Raw genomic sequence first — 27,722 nt, forward strand, 5'->3', positions numbered from 1 at the left:
GAATTCTGATAATTTGGTGAGATAAACGCTCATCAACTGGGCATGAATCTTGTAGGAATATATGATGACTCAGCTATGGGTACCACGTTGTGCCTGTTGTATAAGGGAGGTAACTAACCAAAAAGAGCTAAGAGAGTGTGGTTGCAATCGAACGCTCCCCTGTGTGTTGATCGGACACCCTCGGCAATTTCCTTCCACACTCCAACGTGAAAAACTTGCTTGATACAGCATATTGCCGGATGACTGTTACCGGAGGAAGATGGCTCGACACATTTGCCGGCGATGCTTTAAATATAAAAAATTATCCATTTGCGCGATAACAATAGTGTTTTTACAATTTGCAATGTTTTATATGTTTAGTTTTGATAAAGATTTCCGTGATGGCAAAATTGGAAACAAGGTAAGAAAGTTTTGGTCTTTTTGGCACTGTCTTTATGCAAACGTCTGTGGTTGATGATGCTGATCATGAGATAACGTGGAGCTACTGTACCGTAATTGTGATTTTTATACACATGGTTTTTAAATAAATGTTCCATTGATGGTTTGGTCGAATAAACACTCGATCAAGGTTTTTTAAAAATAATATTACTAACTTTATTCATATCAATTAGGTTAAATATTGCATAGTGACGTTTAGGGTCAGTAAGCTTACTGTTACAAATGGTGTCTGTGGCCCTACTTATGGTAACAGAGATTCATAACCTGGGTTGTTTTGGTATTCGATGGCAAACACATTTAAAAAGGGGTGAGTAGTGTGGCAGATTTTAATTGTACATGATTACGGTCACCTAGCTTCGCACTAGAGGGAATACCCTTTAGCTCAGTGGTAGAGCATTCGACTTGGAAGTCAGAGATCGTTGGTTTGATCCCTGTTGGAAGCACATTACTCTCTTTCCTGTTACACATGTAAAACGTCGCTCAATAAATCCTCATACTTATTCTATCAATAAAAAAGATGCCAACGACGATAGGTGTTACAAAGTGATAATTGGTACAGTTGTTTTGTAATACTAGGAATAGACATCCTATCACTCCATCTACATCTACCACTGTTCTGTTGAAAGAATGTAGTTGTAACAGGAGAAAGAGAAATGCAACAACCAGGCCGGTGGTTCGAACCCAGGACCCTCCAAATTGTAGACAGATGCTTTAACCATTTGAGCTACCTGGTTGCCCTTGATCTACCCATGCAGTCCAGTTCCGCTACATTCCTCCCTCCTTTAACAAATCTAGCTACTGTAGGGGCCCCTGAGGACCAGCTCGACCAGTACAGCTCTTGTCATTGGGCAGATGGAAAGCCAGTCTGGATGTGTTTTGAAAAGGAGAGAGAAAATAGACCCTGCTTGAAAGGTGCCAAGTCAGGGACCTTATATTAGTCATAGCATCTAGGAGGGAATTCCAGTTTTAGGTGTCCCTTGATTGATGGGAAAGGGTTTTTAAGGAAGAGAGTCAGCAATATTTAAAGGAGTGATTACATCGAATGAAAAATGTAGAGGTTTTCAGATAGTCCTGGGGTTCCATATTTTATAAATCATGGGCAATCGTTAACTGGATCTTGAGGCATCTGGAATTCAATGACTGCTATTGTAGGGACTGCATAATGTCAGAATCAGTGTTTGTGTTACGTTATGTGTGCGGTGTAATGAGCAGCTCTTCTTTGAACCATTTCCTGCTGGTCAGTCTGATTCTTGATAGGGGTCTTCAAAGAGAGATGAGCAAAACTTGGTCTCTAATTTAGGGTGAATGAGTGCAAAATATGTACGGGCCTTGGTATCCTTGTTTGAAATCTTTTAAGATTCCTCATAAGGAGTCCAAGGGTGATATTTGCCTTCTTACATACTCAAATGATGTGACGTTTTCATGAGAGATATGTTTGAGAGATCCACCCCAAGATATTTGCAGGAATGTATACAGTATCTTTGAGTAATTGGCCTTTATGATCGATGGTACTGGGGCCTTGAGATCTTCCTATTCTTTGTAACCCTTAGGACACTACTCCATTCTCAATCTGATTAAAAAAATCACCTGTTACATGGCTCTGTTAACTTTGTATACGCACTACGCCATTTAACAGATGATTTTAATCAGATAATGAGATTGCTCCATTTTCCACTTTTGGTCTTAGTCAGCCTGTTCTGCCATGTCTTGTCACAGTTGATCGCTGTCTTCTTGAAGTTTTTCTCTCAATGTCCTGTAAACAACACAGCCATCTGAAAAGAAATCCTACGTCAGATGTGATGTTGTTTGGAAGGTCAATAATGAAAAGGAGGAAAAGAAGAAGTCTGACACAGATTTTACCGCAATACTGCAACTGTGACTTTTTAAGATAATGTTCCTTCTACCATGACCCGTCAAGTCTGTCCTTGCAGAAAGCTTCTCATCCAGGATAGTGTTGGCCCCTGTTACCGTATTCCTCAACAAGTGTTGGTGTGGCACCTAGTCCAATGCTTTGAAATAATCCGTCTCATAATATAATGAGATCTATCTGCAGGCCCAGATCAAACTTGCCTGCAAGATCATAGCGAGGGTAAGGGGCTGGGACTCACAGTTTCTGGCCCTGAATCCATGCTGACAATCGGGATGCTGTGTTTGTCGAGATGTTTCATGATGTAAGACACAACGATTTGTTCCTGAATATTCCTGCATATGGATGGTAGAGAAACAGGTCGATAGCTACATATACTTGCTCTTCCTTCTGAAAGACTTCTGTGACATGCACTTTTCATCCTGTTGGTACAGATCCAGTCTTTAAGCAGTTATTAAAGATCATTGTCAGGGATGGTAATATTTCCTCAGTGAGATCTTTAAGTATTCTTGCTGGAATGTTATCTACTTGCCATTTTGGTCTTGTTATCACTAAGCAGCTCCTTTACCCCTTTCTCCTCATCACTGAGCAGCTCCTTTACCCCTTTCTCCTCATCACTGAACAGCTCCTTTACCCCTTTCTCCTCATCACTGAGCAGCTCCGTTACCCCTTTCTCCTCATCACTGAGCAGCTCCTTTACCCCTTTCTCCTCATCACTGAGCAGCTCCTTTACCCCTTTCTCCTCTATGATGATATCCTGCTGACCATGCTCTGTAACTTTGGTCTTACTATTGTTTTATATACAAAAAGAAAAACAGAAAATGTTATTGTACTGCACATTTTCTCAAGTTGATATTTAGATTTCTTAAATACCTGCTATAGGTTTCATCATTTCCAGCCGTGGTTGATTTTAATGTTTTTTTTGGGTTTTCTAATCGCATATTGTAAGATATCCTATTCATGGCATCTAATCACACATTATTGTGAGGTAATTACAGATCAGTTCAAGGCATCTGGACTGGCCATGCATTTTTCCTCTCCTGTTACAACAGTATATACAATGTATCACAGTGTAAAAGTATGCAATATTTGGTGTTTTTGAGTTATTTCTTGTTTTGGAAATTGTAATGTAAGAATTATTTATCAACAGACTTCGAAATTAGCTTTGGGATGTACAACTCATTGACATTTACTGTAGGTTTTAGAAGTTTTGATGTATGATAAATAAGATAAGCCCTAAAATAATTGTATTGACAGCTAGGTTCTTACCTTTAAAGCTCTTTATTATCTGCTCTATAGATCAATTAATGTTATTGTACTATTGTGTCACATACCTGTGGACACTAACCATTCTTAGGGAAGTAAATACTTATAAGATTATATATACCAGGTATTAACACAATAGCCTTTTGTGTGATGCCCAAAACTGGGCATTACCGTTTATTAACACAATGGGCCTTTCATTTCACTGAATGTAAGTGGGCATTACTAATACGAAGGCATGAATAAATAGATGACGTAACGTTAACAGACTCCACACTTCACCACTGTATAAAAACTGAACATAAAATTCAAAAGAACACAAAACAATAGTGTGTATTTTTATTATAATAATAAGTTTCATTTTTTTCATTGTTTCCAATGTCACCATCATATGTGGTTTAAATGCTTAATAGCAAAAAATTGGTGTCACTGGAGCTAACACCGACAGCGCTGCTTCAGTCTCAAAGATATTTGATCTGTTTTCACTCAGAACCATCAATTCATGTAATTTATCAAAAATATAAATAATAAAAGAAATCAAAATATTTTCCTATTCAGCATTATCCTTACAATCAAATTGCAATCAATGAAATAACCAAAGGCAGAGGATTGTAATCCGAGGATTTCATCAAATGGAAGTGAATACATTGTTTAATTCAACTGTTTTGATCCAGGGAAAAAAGAATGTAGAAAATCACTTTTAACAGCTGATGAATCTCCCTGTGAATAAGAGTACAAACTTGTACGAGGTCCGTACATTTATACCCAAACTATTATTCTGTGCCCATGGTGATCGGACAGATGCTGTAATTTTTACAGATTTTTAAGCAAATAATAGCAGCTATTATTATTTACAGTATGTGAAATAATAAAATGAAAACAAAGGGATGACAATATCACATATCATATTGATTTCTTTCGACGTTTACCTGAGCTGAAGCTAATATCCATGTCAGCAGTACTAGTATCCATGTATCCAGTACTTTGGTAAATTTAACCCTCATACAAATCCAATATCTGACTTAGGATACTGTCAGAATCATAATCCATTCTCAGCACGTGGACCTTCCGTTCAACATGTGTACATGAGTTGGAGAATGACCACATTACGTCGTGTCTCATAACAATCACAAGTCCTCTGAACTGAGTTTGAATCCTGTCAAAGACGGGTCCTTATTTTTATCAGATGAATATTTTTTACAATTTAAAAACCAATATGATTAAATACGTTTTTAATGAACACTATAAAATATCGGTTTCACCATGAATATTTTTAAAATTTGATAACCAATGTGCACCAAGATTATGAATCAGTTGGGAAGGAGTGGGTTGGTGTTGGCGGGGGTGGGGGTTAATTTTTCATCTGAAGCAAATGTCTCTTTTCAAAAATTCTTATTGAACCTGTTAGATCCTTAAGTTATTGTTTCCAAAAACACATGTTATAACATATCGCCATTCAAAATTCATTACATAGTTATGTTTCTTAATGTAATCAGATTGGCAAGATAAAAAATAAGATGAAAGTTTCCCATGTTTCACTGCTAAATTACCTTTAAAACATGTGTACAAAAATCAAAGGCTAAATAAATGTAAATGTTTTGGATATGCCCTATTACCATAGATAATAGGGCACGGTAGTCTAGAGGTAAGACGCCGGGCTCGTCACCAAAGGGTTGCAGGTTCGAGTCACGGCACGGCACTGTGTTGTATCTTTGAGCAAGATACTTTACTCCGCTTGTTCCAGTCTACTCAGCTGTAAATAAGTACGTGGTTGGGCAGTGCTAGAATTGTTGAATGCTAGCTATTAGCACTGAAATGGCAGCACCAGCTGTATGCTCCCCAGGGAGCTGAGAAATGTATTGGCTGGTTGCAAAGGCACCATAATCACGGATAATAATTTGTGAACCGCTTTGAGACGACCTACAAACTAGGTTGTGATAAAGCGGTATATAAGAACCTCGAATTATAGATATGAGTCAGTGTTTTTTGCATCCAAAATTGAAGATAAATATAAATCCTTGCTTGTATGCTATCATGAAAAATGTCCTATTCTACAAAAGTTTTCCACAAATAGAATTGTAGTAAAACAAAAACACAATTAAAAGGAACAAAAGTTACAGGGATTAAACTAGAGACCTATACACTGCCTGTCGAAAAACAAATCAGCTCAGACATAGAAATCTTCATCACGATAACTACTGATGCAGTAGTACCTTTTCAGTAATTGATTATTCGGGGTTTATATTTTATTCAGAGTGATATCTAACATCTTGGCTGTTTTTGGGAAAGTGTTATGCCGTTCCACACCTTGCAAAGTGTGCGTGACTGGTGAACGGTGGCGACTGGTATTTATTTTAGGGAGTCGACACACAGACAGGAGCGAGAGTGGAGGTGCTGGTCTGATACACTGGACCAATGGACTTTACCAACTTTAAAGTATAAGCCAGCAGCAAGATATGGAAGTACTGACTTTGTAACATACTGACTTTTGTGTATATGAATAAACCTAGCACAAAAGAGAATCTGGACTGGACTCATTCCTTTGAACCTTAGGTAAATACAGTACAACCACAAAGGGTGCTTGTCAAGATGTTGCTTATTCTACCACAGCTAATTCCCCAAACCAAGAACTATATAGCCACATTCTGATTGACAATCTGACACCAAGTTAGCCCCGAGCCACCAATTTTGCTATGACATATTCCAGGGGTGCAGAGAGCAAAAGTGAGCATAACCCCTGGATATCGAGGATGCCAATGTGCAGCGTGACATATCCTGTGTTTACAGCACCCTGTATAATCCAGAAACTTAAACATGTAAGCCAGACCTTCAACAAGGTTCTATTGTATACTGCAATATTGTACTTTATTTAAATTCAATGTAGGGATTACTTACACAGGTGGTGGGAGACTGGTAGTAGTTTGGTTTTATTTTGATAAACTTCCTATGAACAGCCGAGGTAATTTAAGGATGTGCCTCCATGTGTGTAGTGTATGTGTGCATGAGTGTATGTATGCTGTAGACAGAGTATGTTGGTGTACTTGTCTCCTTGAGATAGCACGGATCTGATGCCGACTTTATAGTGCTATCTCACTGAAATACCATGCTGAAGGCACCCAGCACAGCATTACGCCCGGTCACATTACACTGACAACGGGTGAGCCAGTTGTTAAGCAGGGAATAACAACTACCATTTTTAAGGACTTTGGTATGTCTGGGCCCGCAGGGACATAACCCACTGCCTTCCTCATTGGGCGAATGCTCAACATTAAAGCCAGAAGTGAGGTGTTGCCAAGCAAGGCGCTCGGAAATAAAAGGTAGATAGAAGTAGAAAAATAGAGAAATATCCCAAATGTTGCAATGGGTGCAGCAGAATTATTTTGATTGCTTTTATGCCCTCTATTTGGGGACACAAATGCAAATACCCAATTCTGCAAGGGGTTCCCACATTAGTCACCTCGAATGATACATGCATTAGGTAACAGCAGGTGTATTCTATTCTCCATGCTCGACCTGCAGGGGTGGACTGGTAGTGATGGGCTGATGATCTGAAATTGATCGGTTTGCCCTTTCCGATTCCAATTATGCATGTAACTGCTTCAATATTGAAATCAGAATGTCAAATCTATACATTGTAAAGTATGTATTAAAAGTATTTTTTTCTTATGATTTTTTCTAAATGACTGACAAATTTGCACAAAAGCTGCTTGAAATCTATTCATTATAAAAGAACCAAACCTAATGTTAAGCTTACAACTCTGTCTATTGATAGAACAGTACTGTTCTCTTTATTTGGGTATGCAGTCCCATAAAATTATAAACCGATTATGGATAGATCTAAACCCCCTGCCCATTATTAGTGGTAGGGGGTATTTGGTTCTGTAAAGGCCCCAGTCAAGTTCTCTATAGATAGTTGTCTTTGTATTGTCATACATAGACAATAGTTTCTCATGAGACACTAGTAAGAGGGTAGGGTCATGGTGGCCGAGTGGTCAAGGTGTCCGACCATCTACAATCACTTAAGCCCTCCACCACTGGGTCACACATTCAAGGCCAATGTTGGGCATTATCCAGGTACTGGCTTCAGGATTGTGGATTTTCCCTGGTTTTCCTCCGCCACAAAAACCTGGCTTGTTCTAAAATGATCCTAACTCTTAATACTAAATCGGATGTAAAACACAAACCAAACCATCAGTAAAAAGAAATTTTGAGCCAAAGGCATACAAGTCACTGAATAATTCCTTATGATAAGATACACCAGGTATTAGGCAGGTACACAATGGAACAGGTACTTTTGTTTATTTTTGCCTGACAATATCAATGGACTATAATTAGCCTTAGGTACGACATGAGTAATTTACTTTCCCTTAAAAGATACACTCCTGATCAGGAGTCAGGATAATATTTCTCTTTAAAAGCATTTAGTCTTGCCTGTAAACTTAAAAGTCATTTATATGCGACAATATTCAACCCGAGGGCCCTAACATGATGTTTAAGATTTGTGAGGATGTCTTACAAGTCCATGACTTCAAATTATGACAAAAAAGTAGAAATTTACCTATTGACGTATAATTTGCATATGGACATATACAGTGATATTTTTTTCTTTCCACAATGCAATGTCAGCACTCACTAAAAAATCTATATAGGCCAGGCCATCGTCCTGAAACTTTTCATATTTTCTCGTGATCTTTAGCTATGTAAACTATGAACATAGGAGGTTCATCAACTTAAGTTTTCCTCTACCAAGACTTTTTGTTTGTTGTACTAGTGATCGAGAATATTTTAGGTAAAACAAACCAGTATTAATTTGTTTAAATGTTCTGCATAAAGATTATGATTGTATATTATGGCTGTTATTTGTATATTTTTGAATTTAATTACCTGAAAAAACAATAAAATCTGAAATTAACACAAAACTTTTTGATAAGGCTAAAATCATTAGATTTTTTGCTATTTATTATAAACAAAGACTTTTCTATAATCCCCCTTAATGAGGTTATTGAGGAGGTATATGTTCTTTTTGAATGTTTGTACGCTTGTGCATTCAAAGACATGTTCACCTGTTGTCATTGCGATAATGACATAATTTCTGATTTTGATAAAACTTCATATATTGTCAAAGATATCAATACCTCAAATGATTTTGTGTTTCAAGTTCAAGGTCACCATTTCTATTTATAGAAAATCGTTGTGACTTTATTTCAGACAGCAGATTTTGATCAAACTACACCCAATAGTCCTGTACAGTGTATACGTATGACATTTACAACAAACAAAACATTTTAGTGTATCTGGAAAGAATTATGTTTGGCCTCGAGTCCTTTACATGAATGCATGAAGTTATTTGCTTACAGTCTTCAAACCCATTAGCTAACTTTAGATTGAAATCTGAGTTGTTTACGTGTCTGTATGAGAGACAAATTGAGTTATCATCACAACTGTTCAAGGCCTGGGTTAACTTAATGAGTAATTACAGAACATTTTCAGATTGTTATTTTTGGAGAGAGAAAAAAAAGAGAAAATTTTCCGTAGCAGTTTTGTTTCTTGTCTTCAGGTGATTCATTTTTAATTCTCATAGGTGTATTTTTAGGTTTTTATTTAAAACCTTTTGAACATATGTTTGTGTTTCTATGCATAATGAACATGAGAAAGTGATACAGACTGAGACCACGGAATTAGATTAGAAATCCCTGTTATCTAAGTTCGTGCTGAGACGAAGTCCTGTATTATGAAAATTTGTTTTTTATCACTAAACTTGAGACTAACTGGATTTGCTCCCCTTATTGAAATACAACCATAGTCAGATTGACTTTTACTTACAAACCTATATAAAAACAAACTGGAATATGATAACAACACTATATATATACTATAAAGTGCAGACAATATCCTGTCATTTAAGGATTGGTTGTCATATTTTTGACATGCATTGGTGTGTAACATATATTGACTTACCTATACATATTGAATGGAGCGCTCTACACACCAATGCATGTCAAAAGTATGACAACCAATCCTTATATTTACATTTTATGTTAATCAACTTACAGTTCACGCAGAAATAAAGACATAATATTAGTCTGAACACGTTTCAACGTCAGGGTAAATCCATACAGAGAACAGCCACCAGTTGACAGTGGAGCAGTGCAATCTCCAACGTTACAGTTATGACGTCATTAGCATAGCGTCGTCACAATAGCCCAATGTATGTTATACGGAAATAACATACATTGGGCCCGGTAGAAACATCTAGGCTCTGTGCAGTGGAAATGTAAATATTATATCATGAAAAGAATTCTGTTGTTGATAATGACCAGCTGGAACAATTCCATAAACATTGATTCATACTTACCAACTGTTTGAAATTTTCATGGGAAAGATTCTGCATATTCAAAATTAAAAACTTAAATAAAATGTGTATATATACCCCTGAGGGGAAAATTACCACTTCAAAATGGCATCTTTTTTGTTCTTTATGCTAAAATCATTTGATCTTAGAATATAGTGCAAATTCACTGGATGGAAAGACTAAAGACTAGGGTCCAAAATCAGGAGTCTCTGTCCTAAATAACGAGAGTTAATCGGCAAGTATGATTGATTTGAAATAATTATCTGAAAATGTTTATATAAACACCTTCCTTTTTCTAACCCAAAATCTGCCTTCTTCGCAAGACACAAACATAAACACTTATTTATCAAAACATCTAAACACAAGACATAGTCACATAAATAGTGACCCAATAAACAACTCTATATCCCAAAATATATAACAGAAAACCATTAATTATTGAATTTCATTGATCCTAATGTCAGTATTGCTGCTACACATGTATTACCTCTTTGTTTATATATGTATTTAATGTTAAGTAACACGCATCTGATGAACAGTTGTATTTTTCAGATCCAGTGCATAAACATTGTATATATATATTCTTCTTTTATGTTAATAGAATGGAAAAGACCCGCCTGATGCCGTACAACTTCAGCACTTATTTACACAGACATTAGATACTCATTTTATAGACAATAACACAATCAATGTGCCACTATCATATAAGCCAAAGTGTCTCATTACTGGCAAGGAGGCAATGTCGGCCATCAACCGGTCCAAAACACCGGGCTGTAAACAAGAGATTGCAGATGTCTACTGCCTTTCCCAGGAGGGAAAACTTTACCCAACTAGTCTACCTAATACCTGTCCATATAAAGGTAAATTCTTAACTTGTTCTTGACACACAGTCCTAACTCCGATATAAATTGAGAATTTGAGACTTGACTCTTTGGGAAATTATTCTTGAATTCTAGATGTTTCAGTACCCAGTAGTTGCAGTACCTATAAACAAATGGATTATGCAGCTCTTTCTTTGAAAGCGTAAAAAGCTTAAGAATGTATGAAAATATCAAATAACCGACACACGGAACACATAAAAACAAGCATGTCACTGTGTTGTCAAAGTGCCGAAAATGTAATCATTATATCAAAAAGACTTTTGGAAAGTACAGAAACACCTTATGCATATACAAGTACTGAAACACCTTATACATATACACGTACCGAAACATCTGTACCCCTTATTCTTGACATTTTGGGAATTTAATATAGACACATAGAGAAATTAATTTTATTGCTCTCTCCAATCCTATGGAATGAGTTTTGAATCTATGTCCAGGCACATACAGCAAAGGCCATCATCTGGGTTGTTTCCGTGACAACTTGCAGATTCGTGACTTACGATTTCATACAGACTTCCCAGAGGACAACTCACCAACCAAATGCACAAACTTCTGTCTACTTTTAGGTAAGTCATGTTTCACCACCCAGTATACAATTTCCTTTCTACCTAATTATATCTAATTCTGGATTCTCAGGACTATATTGTGAAATGTAATGTGAAAGTATTTATGTGGAGGCTAATTATTTCATATTTTAGCCCACCATCATCTGATGGTGGGCTATTCAAATCACCCTGCGTCCGTTGTCTGTCGTCCGTCATCCGTCTGTAAACAATTATTGTTATCGGTATTTCTCAAGAAGTACCATAGGGATCTTTCTCAAATTTTATATGTAGGTTCCCCTTGGTTCCTAGCTGTGCAGGGCAACTTTTGAGACTGATCGGATAAACAACATGGCCGACAGGCAATCATCTTGGATTTTGACAGTGAAAGTTTGTTATGGCTATTTCTCAGGAAGTACCAGAGGGCTATTTCACAAATTTTATATGTAGGTTCCCCTTAAAGCTTGTTCCCTTGTTCTGCAGCAGTGCCTGAAATGCACTGCTGCAAAACAAGGGAACAAGCTTTAAGGGGAACCTACATATAAAATTTGTGAAAGAGCCCTCTGGTACTTCCTGAGAAATAGCCATAATGGCGATTAAAGTCTTGCTCGGGTGACCATAAGTTATCAAAAGTGAGGTAGTCACTTTTGAGGTAGTCACTGGCCCAACAAAAATTTGGGCGACTGTCGAAAAATTCGTGAATAAAAGAACTTACCAGGTATAGTCCCTTTCACATTAACTGGGGGGCAGTACATTTTTCAGTTGTCATTACTTCAGTTTGAATCGAACTGACGTGATTTAGAAAATATGGCCAGGGTGTCGTCTTTGAGGTGCGAGTTTTGTGTATTTCTTTGGGAAATACTAAATACCTGAATGGAGTGGATCATGTCAGGTTTTAACTAGGGTTGAAGAATAAATATATAATGTTTTATTTTGTTTTACATATTACAAACATTGTCATGTAATATGTAATTTAAATGTGCTGAAGCATTGTGTTAAATGCTGTGGAAATAATTCTTCCCAAAATTATTTGGGCCACCAATATATCATATGGGCCATTGCTTCAAATTTTTTATTCGCCCCAAAAAAATCATTTGGGCCAGCCAATGCAGGTTACCGACTATCCTTTATTGTTCATGTTTACTTTCGAAACTGATCAGTTAAACAAAACGGCCAACTGACAACCATCTTCGATTTTTGACATTGAAGGTTTGTTAGTACTTTTTCTCAGGAATAACTTGAGGGATCTTTCTCAAATTTGATATGTAGGTTCCCCTTGATCCCTCGTTGTGTATGTTATATTTTGAGACTGATCATAAAAACAAAATGGCTAAAGTAAGAACTAAACAGATCTTTCTCATATTGCAATGATCGATTCTATTTCTTTCACATCAAGTACTGTACTAGTAAATATGTGAAATGACAAACTCACTTTGAAGGTTGGCGCTCATACACATCAGTATTAGGTTTGGATCAAAAGTTACCTCAAGGTGTATTTACTGTTAACATGACTCGATCAAACAGATAAGAGGGAAGAAGAGAAAAGATCTAACTGACAAAGATCTAATGAAGATGGTACAATGGTGGGTGCCAAGATCCCTCTGGGATCTCTTGTTTAAGGATCCCAGTACCACTGCCAAAAGCTGTGATTTTGCATTGGAAACTTTTTTCTCTTTTTTGGCATGACTATAGCTTTGATAAGTTATTTCTGACAAGAAACCATACCTCGGGTGGTTGGGTGGTGCACTGGATAGCGCACTTGCCTTTCACCAAGGCGGCCGGGGTTTGATTCCCCGATTGGATGTGAAAAGGTATGGGGTCATCTGCTCGATCACATGGGTTTTCTCAGGGTACTCTGGTTTCCTCCAACAGTAAGACCCCCACGTGCTAAAATCTGGGCCAACAAGAGTGATTAATATAAGTTGTAAAGATTGTTTAATAATTGTTGTATAATAAATAAAGTTTATATTTTACATATACCTTACAGAATTTTTATGCAAAAAAAAAAAGATGATGAAATCAACAAAAAACAACAGCACAAAACAAAAACTACAGTGTAAAAATAGTGCAAAAAGCAGTGGGGCCAGACCAACTTTAGCCTTAAAGCTTCTGATCATTAAAGCAACAGAACTACCTGGTAAACAGTAGTGTCAAGCCCTGCAGCCATACTACAATTTCACCAAAAGGAAAATTTAGGGGAAGTTACTGTATGTACAGAAAAACTTCAATGGAATTGACAAATGTTTTGCATGCAGTAGTAAAGAAATCCTTAACAGAGAATTAAATTGAAAGTGAGGAGAATAGAATTCTTTTTGGTACAGATTTTGTGTCATTGTTTTAACAATCAAACAAGCACTCAAACCCTCCAAACTTTATCAACCCAGCAGTATAGTTTTGCTACGTGACTTCATCTTTCAACAATATCTTCGACCCTAAGGACATAAAAGACCACCCTCCACCTTCCATGGGGGCCACAGTGGCTGAGTGGTTAGGGGGCCACAGTGGCTGAGTGGTTAGGGGGCCACAGTGGCTGAGTGGTTAGGGGGCCACAGTGGCTGAGTGGTTAAGGTATCTGACCGTCTATGATCGCTAGCCCTCCACCACTGGCTCACGGTTTGAGGCTCACATGGTGCAGTGGCCAGGTACTGGACGCAGGTCAGTGGGTTTTCTCTGGGTCCTCTGGTTTTCTTCCACCGACAAAACCTAGCTTGTCCTTAAATGGCCATAGCGCTTGATAGAACTTAAGCACAAACAAACTAAACCAATTCACCTTTACTTTGGAACTTAATGTGAATGTAACGAACAGACCAGGTTCTTGACACTCAATTGCAAGGGAACATGTGTCAGAGCTCGTCAAATTATTTTGGTGATGTTATATCATATTGGTAATTTCAAGGAGTTAAGTATTTATATTAATTATGTCTAATTCCCGAAAATTTATTATTTAAGGGTATGTATATGCCGGGCTACAGTATAGTAAGGAATGCTGGTGTGGGAACAATTACGGAACACACAAAATGGAGGAAGAAGGCAGGTGTGTAAGTAGCTGTCCGGGCAGCAAGGAAGAGAAATGTGGTGGATACCTTGCCAATAGTATCTACAGCACTGGTCTTAGGGGTGAGTACCAATGATAAACATACGCTCAGGATACCTCGCCAATAGTATCTACAGCACTGGTCTTAGGGGTGAGTACCAATGATAAACACACGCTCAGGATACCCCCAATAGTATCTACAGCACTTGTCTTAGGGGTGAGTACCAATGATAAACACATGCTCAGGATACCTCGCCAATAGTATCTACAGCACTGGTCTTAGAGGTGAGTACCAATGATAAACACAGGCTCAGGATACCCCCAATAGTATCTACAGCACTTGTCTTAGGGGTGAGTACCAATGATAAACCCACCCTCAGGATACCCCCAATAGTATCTACAGCACTTGTCTTAGGGGTGAGGACCAATGATAAACACATGCTCAGGATACCCCCCCCCCCCCCCCCCCAATAGTATCTACAGCACTTGTCTTAGGGGTGAGTACCAATGAAAAGCATACGCTTAGGATACCTCGCCAATAGTATCTACAGCACTTGTCTTAGGGGTGAGGACCAATGATAAACACATGCTCAGGATACCCCCCCCCCCCCCCCCCCAATAGTATCTACAGCACTTGTCTTAGGGGTGAGTACCAATGAAAAGCATACGCTTAGGATACCTCGCCAATAGTATCTACAGCACTTGTCTTAGGGGTGAGGACCAATGATAAACACATGCTCAGGATACCCCCCCCCCCCCCCCCCCAATAGTATCTACAGCACTTGTCTTAGGGGTGAGGACCAATGATAAACACATGCTCAGGATACCCCCCCCCCCCCCCCCCCAATAGTATCTACAGCACTGGTCTTAGGGGTGAGTACCAATGATAAACACATGCTCAGCAATAAGCCCAACCACATGACTCATTGGAAGAGATTTCGATGTGCATAAAAAAGTAGTTCCTTGTCTTGTTTGTAATAAGCTTCCAGGCGTAGAAAAATCCAGTCGCTATGGTGAAAAAGAAAATTAATTTGGGCTGATTATTTTTTGCTTAGTAAATGCCAAACTTCAAGTGACATTTTATGAATGTTATCCCTTTCTCAGTCATCTAAGTGCTTGAAAGTAAGAAGAATGTAGAGATAGGTGTTCAAAGTCTAATTTTTCTTAATTTTTAAATGGTATTACACAGCAGTTACAATGTATATGTGCAGTAGGGATGTGAAAAATTTCTGAAGTTAAAGTCAAGGGCACTTAGTAAAATAGAACGGGGTATATAATCAGCAACACATTAGGTTGTTAAACAGTATTGGATGGATATTCTACATGTCATTAAATAACAACAAATTACTTGCATTCCGAAATTCATGGTGGCAATCAGTCAGATCAATCCCTGATACTAAAAATAGACCAGGGATGATATATATACTGTCAAAACTATATGTATGGCCCTTTGTAACTTGTCAGTGTTTTTTTTTTCATTTTAGAGAAAATACTTGCTGAGGCGTCACTAATATCAGACGATACACAAATGGAGATGCAAGATGAGACGGTGAAAATCGTGTTTGTTTTCACTGTGAATGGGCGAGCCGTTCGTCAGGTCCGCAGGCTGATTAAGGCCATATATCATCGTGATCATTACTACTACATACATGTAGATAAGGTATCGGCAGCTTTTTACATTTTAATTCTTCAAATATCTCTCATTACAGTTTACTTAATGTATTATGCTTCATGTCTCCTTTATTTAGCTAGGTTCACAAACAATATTGATATAGAAAAAATAACATACTTCAGTAAAATATGTAAACAGCCAACAGTTGTTTTTTCAAAGCAAATGATTCATAAACTATGACAAAAACAAAGTTGGAACATAACTTTCCTTTAGTGGTTTTGACTCTTCAGGTTTTATCAGGAGGTCAGTCATTCCTCCTGATTAAAGAAAATGGAAAGACCCCGAGGATAGAGATCTTCAAACCTTTTTTTAATTATATACAATGATACATACAAAAAACTGTCTCCGCATATATTTGCTGTCTGACACATTATACTCACATTTATGTAACAGCATCTCACTGACAATGAGTATCACTATTATAGAAATAACAAACTGTATTTTTGATGCTGAGAAGAATGCTTTCTTGCTATTTTCTAAGGATATTGAACACAAAAACATTCTGTTCTCTAGTTAAATATAATATATGGAATGCCTTTTAAAGTCCCTCAAAACACTAATTTTCTTGCCGCACCAACATGGTAAAAATACAGTACAGACTGTAAATGACTTTATTAAATATTTCTGATAGTAATACCATGTATTACTTTTATGGGTCAGATTTTTGTATCTGCTTTGCTATGTTATATATTCCAGAGGCAGGAGTTCTTATTTCGAGAGTTACTTCCCCTTGAAAAGCAGTTTTCAAATATCCACCTGGCACGAACACGGTTTGCAACAATTTGGGGTGGAGCAAGTCTCCTTGACGCCCACCTCCATTTTATAGAGGAGTTGCTTGGCATGAAGGATTGGAAGTGGGACTATTACCTTAACCTGAGTGAGAGTGACTACCCTATAAAGTGAGTACATTTTAGTCAAGAATTACAACTTGACCATTTAACATGCAGTCTGACTCAATAACAGTGACCTCATGAACCGAGTCAATATTTACCAGCAGCCCTACACAATAACCTACACAATAGTAACATAAATTCTGACTCAATAGCAGTGTTTACTCTATTGGAGAGTAACTTTTTTTTTATATTAGCCTGAATAACAGTTACTACCATGTCCCATTTAAGCTGCTCAAAGAGTAGCAGTCACTAATCCCATCTGAAATTGAGCTAACTCTGATATGACTTGACCTTCTAAAAAAGTGACCTCCCCATTGGTCTGTAGTTGAACATATTGGAAATAACATTAACAAGCATTTGTCAATCTAAAACCGAAAATGCATTAAATATATTATACCTAGTAGGTAAATTCAGATGTGGTAGGTCAATGTTAGCTTTTCATCTCCTTTTCTAAATAACATAATTGGTTAATTTTCATTCATTGTTTTTTTTTTTAATCTTAAATGAAATGTTAAGCAAAGGTCTGCTTATTTTCACAGGTTAAGATTATCCATTACTCAAAATAAGGGAAAGAATCGTTCAATGGCAAAATATCTGAGAAAATGTGAAAAATAAAGTGAAGTCTTCAATATGGGCGTGTTTGTAACAGCTGTATATTTACACAAAAATAAAAAAACTGGACTAGTTTGAAAGATACAGGATTTCTTTTTTTTAACACAGACAAGCTCTTGTTTAGAATTCAAAATATCAATGAAAATGTATCTATTTTGTATATATCGTGAGTTCTCACCCATCATCAACATAAATTTGAACACCTATAATTTTATATAACATTTTCATTTGAATCGTGGCAACATTTGCTTATCTTTTTATGTATTAAATTGTACTTTCAAATTCAAATTTCAGGCGGTTGAAGACATTAGAACTTTTCTTGACCAAACACAAGGGTCATACATTCCTGAAGTCACATGGCAGGGAAACGATGCGGTAAGCTCATCCTCAAACTCCTGTTAATGTTTGGTCAGACATTGATCAAACTGATTGACTACAGATTCTTTTGATTAACATGTTTTTGTTATTAAAATTTATTTCGCCATTAATCACTTACATTCAATGATATTAAAGGGACATTATGTGAAGAGCCATATATTTTTTTAATGAATGTATGTGTTGTATGCACTTCCACTTATGTTAACTTGCTATCCCCATATTCATAGTCCGTTCCAAATGTCCAGTTTGACCACTTTAATTGTTCGGGAAAGCCCTGTTGAAAATAACTGTTGAAACCAAGGAATATGATTTCCAAATCTGTGTTGAAACTTATTGAATCAGTAATTATTCATCATCAGAAGTTAATTGCACACATGCTAATATTCAGAATTTAAATGAAGAAATATTTGTTGGCATCTCTGCATTATTTACAGACACCAGGGAATATCTATTAGCGTAATGTGACCGGTACAAATGGGTACGGGGCTAAACACGTTCCCTCAACCATGGGACAAACCTTTCTGTAAAAAGTAATATTCATGAGACGAATATCCCTTTCAAATGTTTTTATAAAGTGTATATATGCATTGACAAGTATAAAAAAAGAGAAACGTTTGGGATATTTTTTTTTACATCGTACAGCTCAATGTCTTTGGCCACTTTTTTTCTAGACCATGCATATAAATTTATGTATACTCTCTTTACCACTTTCACTGTCTTCATACGCTAACACTTAGTAAGTCATATTAGCCATCACACACATTAAATATTTCTGGCAAAACCACTCCGTGTACATGTAGAATATGTGTCGGATATGGAACGTGTTGAGATACTTTATAGTTATATGTTTTCAATACTTTGCATAGATTAAAGCATACTTGTATTGAGACAACTTTTTTTTAATCAGTTCTTTTTGTCCGTAACAGAAGCCGTAGTTATCGGCAGCAGGAAACATTTTTACGTAACAAATTACTTTGTTCCGGTTTTCAATGCGCATTCCGATTCTATCTGAAGTCGAAAATTAATTATTTATAGAAAAAAAGTTGTTGCCTAATCATGCATCCTAAGTCAACATCATGTGAAAACATAAACTGTTGAATTATTACGATTTAAAAAATGTTTTTGTTATGCAATCCTATTTACTATAAGTAGGTTCTCCTTCCTCAATTATTCATCATGAGCCGTCATTTTGACATATTTAAATCTTGCATGTAAATAAAAAAAATCGTTTACTTCAGCAGTATAATTAAATCATATAATTTTACGGTACCTGGGAATATTGTAAATTATGTAAATCTAACAGCGCACGTATCTCATTTGACCCCGAGTACCAACTGAAGAGAGAACAGAATATATATGCCGTGGCTATCACAACAGTTATCCCTTGGAGGGCCTCATAGCAAAATCAGACAACTTAGACAAAGATACTAGCTAGGTTAATAGTTTTAGATATGTATTCATAACATAAACAGCATTTCTGTCGATTCCATTTCAACTTTATACCGGCTATCCGGAAAAATACATGCAACGTAACAATTTCTAGGGCAGTTATTTTCTCCTTTGAATACTTCCCACCTGTAATAATGATTCCGTAACTAATCCTTGCGCTATCTTTTGACCATTTGACAACTTTTCGCTTCGTAGCTGATGCGTTACGCTTTTCACACACCAACAATTCCCACGGCTAGTCATTTTGTTTACAATGAAATTGCGTGCTATGCGCATGCCTTATAGTAGTTCTGACGCAGGGAAATCCTTGATAAAATGTTAGTTAGACAGGTAGAAATCCCAATAATTATCTTAAAATTATTCATTTTTATGAATATAATATTATATCAGCCAAATCCACTCACTTGATATGTTAATGTAGTATTTTAAAAATTAAGACGGAAAAAAAATACACTTCACCGTGATGTCCCTTTAAAGGTTACTGTATTTAAAATAATTATAGCATATAGTAAATCATACTTTTATATCAATAATACATATTAATTTGTTGATACATAGTCCTCAGTTTTAACATATTTTATTCACATTCATGTACTTTATAAATGATGCATATTCAGAAGGTTATTATAATTTAAGCATAATCATGACTCAATATTTTTATTTTATTTATTCAGGTATGATTTTGTAATAAGCAGTCTGTTCAGTCGAACTCAAAATGTTTGAATTTATTTGAATGAATGTAACATTCCACAGGTTTATACAAAAGCAGGGATTAGAGAACACGTTTTTGGAGTGTGAAAACCACTTATGGAGGGTGGCACCTCGAACCCTTCCCAGCGGCTTTCGTCTAGACGGAGGAAGTGATTGGGTCACCCTCCATCGAGACTTCTGTATCTACGCCTCTCAGTCCAAGTCGGAGCTGGTGTCTGGGCTCAAGCAGGTGTTTAAGTACACACTACTGCCGGTTGAGGTTTGTTACATCTTGAGAAAATAATCATAGTTTTACTCACAGTAAACACATAGCACAGCACAAAGGTCCCCTTAAATGATTGTAAGAAAGGTTTTAACTCATATAATCCTGAAGACAAATTTGAACCCTTCCAATTCAAAGGATGGAATGGTTCATAAAGAAATTTCAGGGTTGAATGAGTTAAATCAATATTTCTCTCGGGATGGTGGAGTGATACCTACTGAATTTAGTTCTTGTGGCCCACTATGTACACAGTTATGGCTCCTAGTTCATTTTTGAAACCAAAGTTTGTCTGAAGCAAATGACCATGGACTGCTATATAGCTTACTAGAGTTGGTTTAGATTTATTCCTATCACTATGAAGAAGGAAACGCTCACATCTTGTGGTCATTATTTTAAATGATTATATCATCAGTATTATTTTTGTTGTAAGACTAAGAACATAGGGTGGTTGGGTCACTTGAATGGCAGATTGGATAACAAACTTGCCTTTCATCGATACAGCCAGGGTTCAACTCCCCAGTTGGATGTGAACATTTATTGGCTCACCTGCTCACCACGTGGATTTTCTCTGGGTACTCTATTTTTGTCCCACATTAAGACCTCCTGCAGGCTTCCATCCACGCCAAAAAGAGGATTATGTACTGTAATTAGAACATAGACTTATGAAAAAAAAACTTAAGTAAAGAGTAATGTGTTGGAATAAATTCTTACTTGCCAACTCAGCCTCATTTGGAAGAAGACTCCCTATTTTGGACCTATAATTTTGATATATTCAACCAATGAATTTACTTAACTATTCCTATATTCTAAGATCTTATGATTTCATCTGAAAAAACAACTCAAAATATGTCCATTTTAAAAGTGTTAATGTTTCCCTCAGGGCTATTTACATGCTTTTTATTTGATGTTTTTAATTTTGAGAACGCAGAATTTCTCTCATAGAAATTTTTAAAAAGTTGGCAAGTATGATAAAGTTGTGAACGAAATGTAAAAATATGTTACAATGTATACATATGTCATGACACAGAACTTGAAAGAAGAAGTTACATATTACATCACGCCACGGTGGTTTGCTTGAGAACCAGTAAAACTGTACTAAATAATTATATTACATATTTATAAGTTGTTTATTTGTTGTTTGTGTGTTGTTACAGTCATTCTTTCATACGCTGATCCACATCAGCCCGTTAGATATTACATCACGCCAGGGTGGTTTGCTTGAGAACCATTAAATCTTTACTTTGATCCACAACAGCCCATTAGATATTACATCACACCAAGGTGGTTTGCTTGAGAACTATGAAATTTGTACTAAATGTATATATTTGATGAGTTGTTCACTTGTTGTTTATGTGTCGTTACAGTCGTTCTTTCACACGCTGATCCACAACAGCCCGTTTTGTGACAAGTGTATCGACAACAACCTTCACATGACAAACTGGCGTCGACGACAGGGCTGTAAGTGCCAGTATAAACACATTGTAGACTGGTGTGGCTGCTCCCCTAACGATCTCAAGTCCACCGACTTTGACAGACTCCTGGTAGGTTGCTCATGCCAGTGAATTTTTAACAATTGTTTTAACAACCTCAGATAAATGTTCAGATCTTTTTCTTTTAATATATTTTCCAAAGTTGGTGCTGTAAAACTTATAATGAGAAAAAAATCACTATTTAAATGAAGCTAACGCACTACGGCATTATTTCAGAATGTGATTTTCAAGAGACAATTCTTTGCAAGGGACACAATTTCTGTCTGACTTTGTAATTAGCTAGATAGTTTTTTTTCTGTGAACTTTTGGGGCCAATAATGGCCCCATTCCCAATTTAAACTATTTCAAATTCATGCCTAATTCCCCAAATTTGCAGTTAACTCCTGGAAATTTCCTTCCTTATTGGTATATTTTCTTCCCAAAAGCCCTATCCCAAATTAAGGAAAAAAAACCTGGCTAGAATTCACAATAAGCATGTTAGTATGCTGTAAATGTGTTTTACTATGTTTGATTTTTTTTTAACTCAGGCCTATGAGCATAAGCCTACATTCTTTTCGAGGAAGTTTGAAGCCATTGTCAACCAGGAGATCATCAACAGTTTGGATATCTACCTGTTTGGAAAGACCAACGAAGGTACAACAAATTTCTCATAACCATCATACTGATACTGTTTGGTATATCAAAGTATAATAAGTATAAGAGTCAATCATAACAAGTTCGGGATAACTTGAGTTTACGGTCCTGAAGAAGCCCACTGTTCGGGCGAAACCGGTAGACATTACCGTATTATCAAAATCAACTTATCCCGAACCTGTTGCGATTGACTCTTATACTTAGTTTGCCCTTTTCTTCAATCGCCCTTCCTTCTGGGGTGGTACCCAGGTAAGGGATAAACAGGTGGTATCCAGGTAAGAAATAAACAGGTGGTACCCAGGTAAGGGATAAACAGGTGGTACCCAGGTAAGGGATAAACAGGTGGTACCCAGGTAAGGGATAAACAGGAGGTACCCAGGTAAGGGATAGACAGGTGGTACCCAGGTAAGGGATAAACAGGAGGTACCCAGGTAAGGGATAAGCAGGTGGTACCAAGGTAAAGGATAAACAGGTGGTTACCCAGGTAAGGGATAGACAGGTGGTACCCAGGTAAGGGATAAACAGGTGGTACCCAGGTAAGGGATAAACAGGTGGTACCCAGGTAAGGGATAAACAGAACCAACCAAACCTAAACTAAAGCAACGGCATTGGCTCTACACCTTGAACCAAATTTCATTACTGATACTTTTTAGTGTATCTAATTTTATTACTGATACTTTTAAGTGTATCTAATTTTATTACTGATACTTTAGTGGTGTATCTAATTTCATTACTGATACTTTTTGGTGTATCAAATTTCATTACTGATACTTTTTGGTGTATCTAATTTCATTACTGATACTTTTTAGTGTATCTAATTTCATTACTGATACTTTTTGGTCCATTAAATTTCATTATATTAAGAGTAGTACAATTCAATTTATTTCTTAATGAAACTCAAAAATCTATTTCACATACAAAGGATAAAAAAAAATCCATAAATCAAAAAGGTCTTATTTTCTTTGTTGTATGAAAATATACACAGTTCATGACTCCTGGTCTTCTGTTACAGAGATGAGTGACCATTACTGGCAAAATGAATACCATCACTTTGACGTCAATACCAAGAAAAAAGATGAACATCATTCTTTCTATATGTCCTTCCTCCGTCGGGCTGCTAAGGACCTTGAACTTGAAGCTCAATGTCGAATTCGTCCGCAAAAACTGTTGGAGGTACACCTTCTATACATCCGTGACCGTTTCAATGGAGTTCTGACTCTCTATGAGGCTCTGGATGAAAATACTGGAAATATTGTAACCATGGAGACGCATGTACAATGGGAGAGAAATTATGCTGTGATAAAACCAGTTGGGCCTATTGGAAGACTAATAAGTCTAGAGGTAATCATCAGTTATGGATTTTTTTGAGTTACATGTACCTGGAGGCACAGAAGTCTAGTTGTAGGATGCCAGGCTCGTGACCGAAGGGTTGTGGGTTGCAGGTTTGAGTCGCATCACGGCACTGTGTTGTATCTTTGAACAAGATACTTTACTCCGCTTGTTCCAGTCTACTCAGCTGTAAATGAGTACATGCTTGGGCAGTGCTGGAATCGTTGAATGCTAGCTGTGAGCGCCTAAATAGCTGTATGCGCCTAAACAGCGGTATGCTCCCCAGGGAGTTGCTGGTTGCAACGGCCCTATCACCACGGCCCTATCACCACAGTTAATAATTTGTGAATCACTTTGAGACGACCTACAAACTAGGTAGTGATAAAGTGGTATATAAGAACCTCAAATTGTTATTATTATATGACCAGACTTGATGATTTTGTGTTTGCACTAGGTGCCTAACACTGACTATTCATTTATTTCCTATTTTAAAAGTCGAATGTTTTCCTTTTTTATACAAATGTAGAATTTCAACATCTTGTACATGTATAAACGATCATTAAGATGATTATCTTTATATCTTTAAGCAAATAAAACAGATTCAATCACAACAGGCGAAGGAGCAATAAGTTATTCTTGTAGTTTATTAGAAGTGTCGATCGGTTTCGCCCCTACAATGGGCTTCTTCAGGACAAAATTATCGGATATTTCTACCCCTGAAGTACTAAAAATGTGGGCACATACGATTGTTCTACACATATATATATGTATAAATGACATCATTAACAATGGCAGAAGTTGTGACGTTATAAACAATAGGTAGAATTGTGACGTCATCAATAGTTAGTACCAGATAGATAACTCTGTTAAGCCAATATCAATACATATCTAAAAGGACATCAATAAAAAAGTCGCCTAGTGGGACATAGTAGTTAGAGAATGCAAACTCTTTACATACTGAATAATACATTGGTAGGTTGTCGTGCAGAGTTTCTTCCAGCTGGTAGATATACTGGTCTTATAATAACGGATTTTAATAATCATTGTAAAGCTAGGTTGAAGTCATCTAGAATGATGGAAATAACCTACTATAGACTGAACAATATAAAGAGATAATAAAAAATAGTAAAGTTTTTGAGTCCAAGGCCTAGATGAAGGAAAGGTCCTCTCTTAGAGTGGCCATATGGTCACCATTTCCCTATGACATGGATCCTGTCATACTGGGATGGCTCCTGAAAGTGTTGTTCAGAGGGAATTGCATCATGATCTTTTCTATCTTTAAGTAGAGTAGTTGTAGATTCTGGTATGGTAAGGGGGTCAAAACTTCAAACAAATAATATATTTGTTATCAACAGTTTATCAGATATAAGTTTATTGCTATTAATGACACCGAGTAGTGTGGAATACATCCTTGATATACTTAGTTGTCATAATCTGGTGATTGAAAGAAAAGAAAAAGAAAAAAAAGGAACTTGTTGACATTCACATCTCTATGTGTTTAAAAGATGAGCCACAGGGCTAGGGATCATGGCCTTGCACTGGGCGCTAAAATATTTCTTTGGAGGTCCCTGAACATTGCACTAGCCAGAGGGCACAATCCTTTGTGGTCCAAAATAGAAAACATGCAAGACAGTGATGTTATTCCGTCTTTGCTTATTGCAGAGTTATCTGAACTTGTGAGCAGGTATTGATTGTTATGTCATTTGTTTTTTAGAGTAATTGTCATCAACTTTTGAGAAAACGACGTAATTTTCTCACACAAACCAATGACGTAACAATCAATACCTGCTCACAAGAGAAGATAACTCTACAATACACAAAGACGGAACAGTTGTGAAGCTAATTACTCCTTTGCATAGACTTAGTTATGACTCCTTGCTTAATCATGGGTTTATTTTCTGTGTCTTTTGTTTAAAGGAGAACATGAATTAGGCCAGAATTTATCTGCCTGGATCTTCATGTTTTCATATTTCTCCTGCCTTCTTGTTTATTTCATGTTACAAAGTAGTGACATAATATTCTATTGGGATACCACATCAGTGTGGCCCATTCATCAGTAGACTCCATCGTTATATAAACTAAGTCACTGTGAATACATTGCATGTGAAATATCAAACAAGCAAACCAGAATATACCCATTACATACATGTACTAGGTCATGTAAATTTGAAATAATTTAGCTAAATGCTTCTTAGTTAAATGTAAATATGTTCTGTTTAATTTTCACAGGTTGGAACTGACTTTGACTTGAAAGAATTGATATTTAGGAATTACGCCCAGCTTTTAGGGCCTTACAGTGACCTTGTCCTGCGACACGTTTGGGGTCAAGGTATGGAATTCACAGTCTCTGTTGCTTGGATCGACCCTGCTAATGTCATAGCAGCATCTTACGAAGTGACTGTGCCAAAATCAAGCATTGAATATATAGGCAACCACAAACCACAACTGTCTGTCCCTCTGCGACCCGGTGTTTGGACGGTGAAACTGATGCACCATTGGACTGTACTTGCAGAGACAAAGTTTCTTGTTATACCTCTTATCATGATGAACGGCCAACCAATTAATCCGGTTGAGTCCGAATTATCTCATGGTGGGCCACAGGAATTTTACGCATCCAAGGACTTTTCGGAATTCAGGAACGTCCTGAAAATTAATGCATCCGATGCATTTATAAATGATGCTTTATTTAATAGTAAAAAGACGGGGGCAGCTTTGGAATCCTGGATTGACCTTTTAACTCAGAAATTCTGGTCGATACAATCAACCTGTTCCGTTAATGCAGAACACTGCCCACAAATTGACCTTTGTGACACAACTTCTTGGAGTTCAAGGTCACCTGATCCAAAATCTGAAATCCGGGGGATTGATGAACGTACGGGACTCTTGGTCAGCTGACACAAAAACTCAACTACATTGAGATTTTCAAGCAAATAACTGTGATATATTTAGTCAAAACAAACTTGTTTGTGTGGCAGGATTTGGGTGGTTTTTTTTAAATAGCAGCAATGTATCTCTAAAAGATATTTATCATAATGTGTTCAAAGTCTGTTACCAAAAAAAAAATCAAAATGATTTTAATTCATCAAGATCATCATAATTACCTTATGGGCATCAAAACATGGTAGTAAATGAACTGGAACTGTATCTGATTTCAAATTCATTTACACATTCAAATTAACTGCAAAGGGACCAAAAAACTTTTTTAATTACCATTCAAAATATTTATGAAACTGTTAGCATTGACTGTGTTCTATCAATCTTTTCTTAATTTAGCATTAAAAGTTCTGGTCTTGGAATATATTTGTTCAAAATATGAACGTAAAATGCCCACCATTTGTAGTTTTATACGTCTGTAATATATTTTCACCTTTATGATACAGTCATTGCAAAAGTTATCATTACTGAGGGATATGTTGTTGGTTTTTCTTTGTTATACGCTGTACCATGTAATTGTTTAGATGGTGGTTTTGAGTAAAATACATCGGAGGCTGGATGGTCGTACAAAAATGACTGCATTTCTTATACCAGCAAGTTATCTGTATTTGTTATCTTTCATTGTTATACTATAATTTTAGTATTTTCTTGGTGCTTTTGGTAATATTTTTCTGATCCGAGACGAATTTCGCCTAGAGATGGTATCTTTATTATTTACACAACTGATACTGGGTATTAGCAATATTTGGTTATTTTGTTCCTTGTTTTAGAGGTTTTACAAAATCTCAATGCACTGCTGAAAGCTATCAAAATTATTTTTAGGATGATTTCGATATTGTTGAAATTGAATTGTAAATTTGTGTACATTGTACTATAATATTTTAAGTCATTCATTTTTTTGAGCATTTGTGTATTAATTTATTTTGAAAGTAAGTTAAAAAAAATAGCATGAAGTTTTTATTTATTTCGAATAATTTAT

At 36.6% G+C, this 27,722-nt stretch overlaps 1 protein-coding gene across 1 annotated transcript; it reads left to right on the forward strand.

Annotated features, from left to right (window-relative positions):
• Positions 1-243: 243 nt before the first annotated feature.
• On the forward strand, positions 244-27,550 carry LOC110449879 (xylosyltransferase 1-like). Its single transcript, XM_021497024.1, has 12 exons — positions 244-400; positions 10,522-10,780; positions 11,242-11,370; positions 14,296-14,463; positions 15,865-16,040; positions 16,749-16,951; positions 17,852-17,932; positions 20,138-20,354; positions 21,722-21,898; positions 22,375-22,480; positions 23,493-23,821; positions 26,039-27,550. Exons 1-12 carry the CDS (start codon positions 260-262, stop codon positions 26,702-26,704), a joined length of 2,652 nt encoding a protein of 883 aa, XP_021352699.1. The 5' UTR covers positions 244-259; the 3' UTR covers positions 26,705-27,550.
• The last annotated feature ends 172 nt before the right edge of the window (positions 27,551-27,722 follow it).

The sequence above is a fragment of the Mizuhopecten yessoensis genome, unplaced genomic scaffold (assembly GCF_002113885.1).
Source record: "Mizuhopecten yessoensis strain PY_sf001 unplaced genomic scaffold, ASM211388v2 scaffold4837, whole genome shotgun sequence".
NCBI lineage: Eukaryota > Metazoa > Mollusca > Bivalvia > Pectinida > Pectinidae > Mizuhopecten > Mizuhopecten yessoensis.

Coding starts and splice junctions, on each gene's coding strand:
- LOC110449879 (XM_021497024.1), top strand. CDS start 260: ATGGCTCGACACATTTGCCGGCGATGCTTTAAATATAAAAAATTATCC. Junction 11,371..14,295: donor AAACTTCTGTCTACTTTTAG/GTAAGTCATGTT, acceptor TTATTATTTAAG/GGTATGTATATGCCGGGCTA. Junction 20,355..21,721: donor ACACACTACTGCCGGTTGAG/GTTTGTTACATC, acceptor GTGTCGTTACAG/TCGTTCTTTCACACGCTGAT.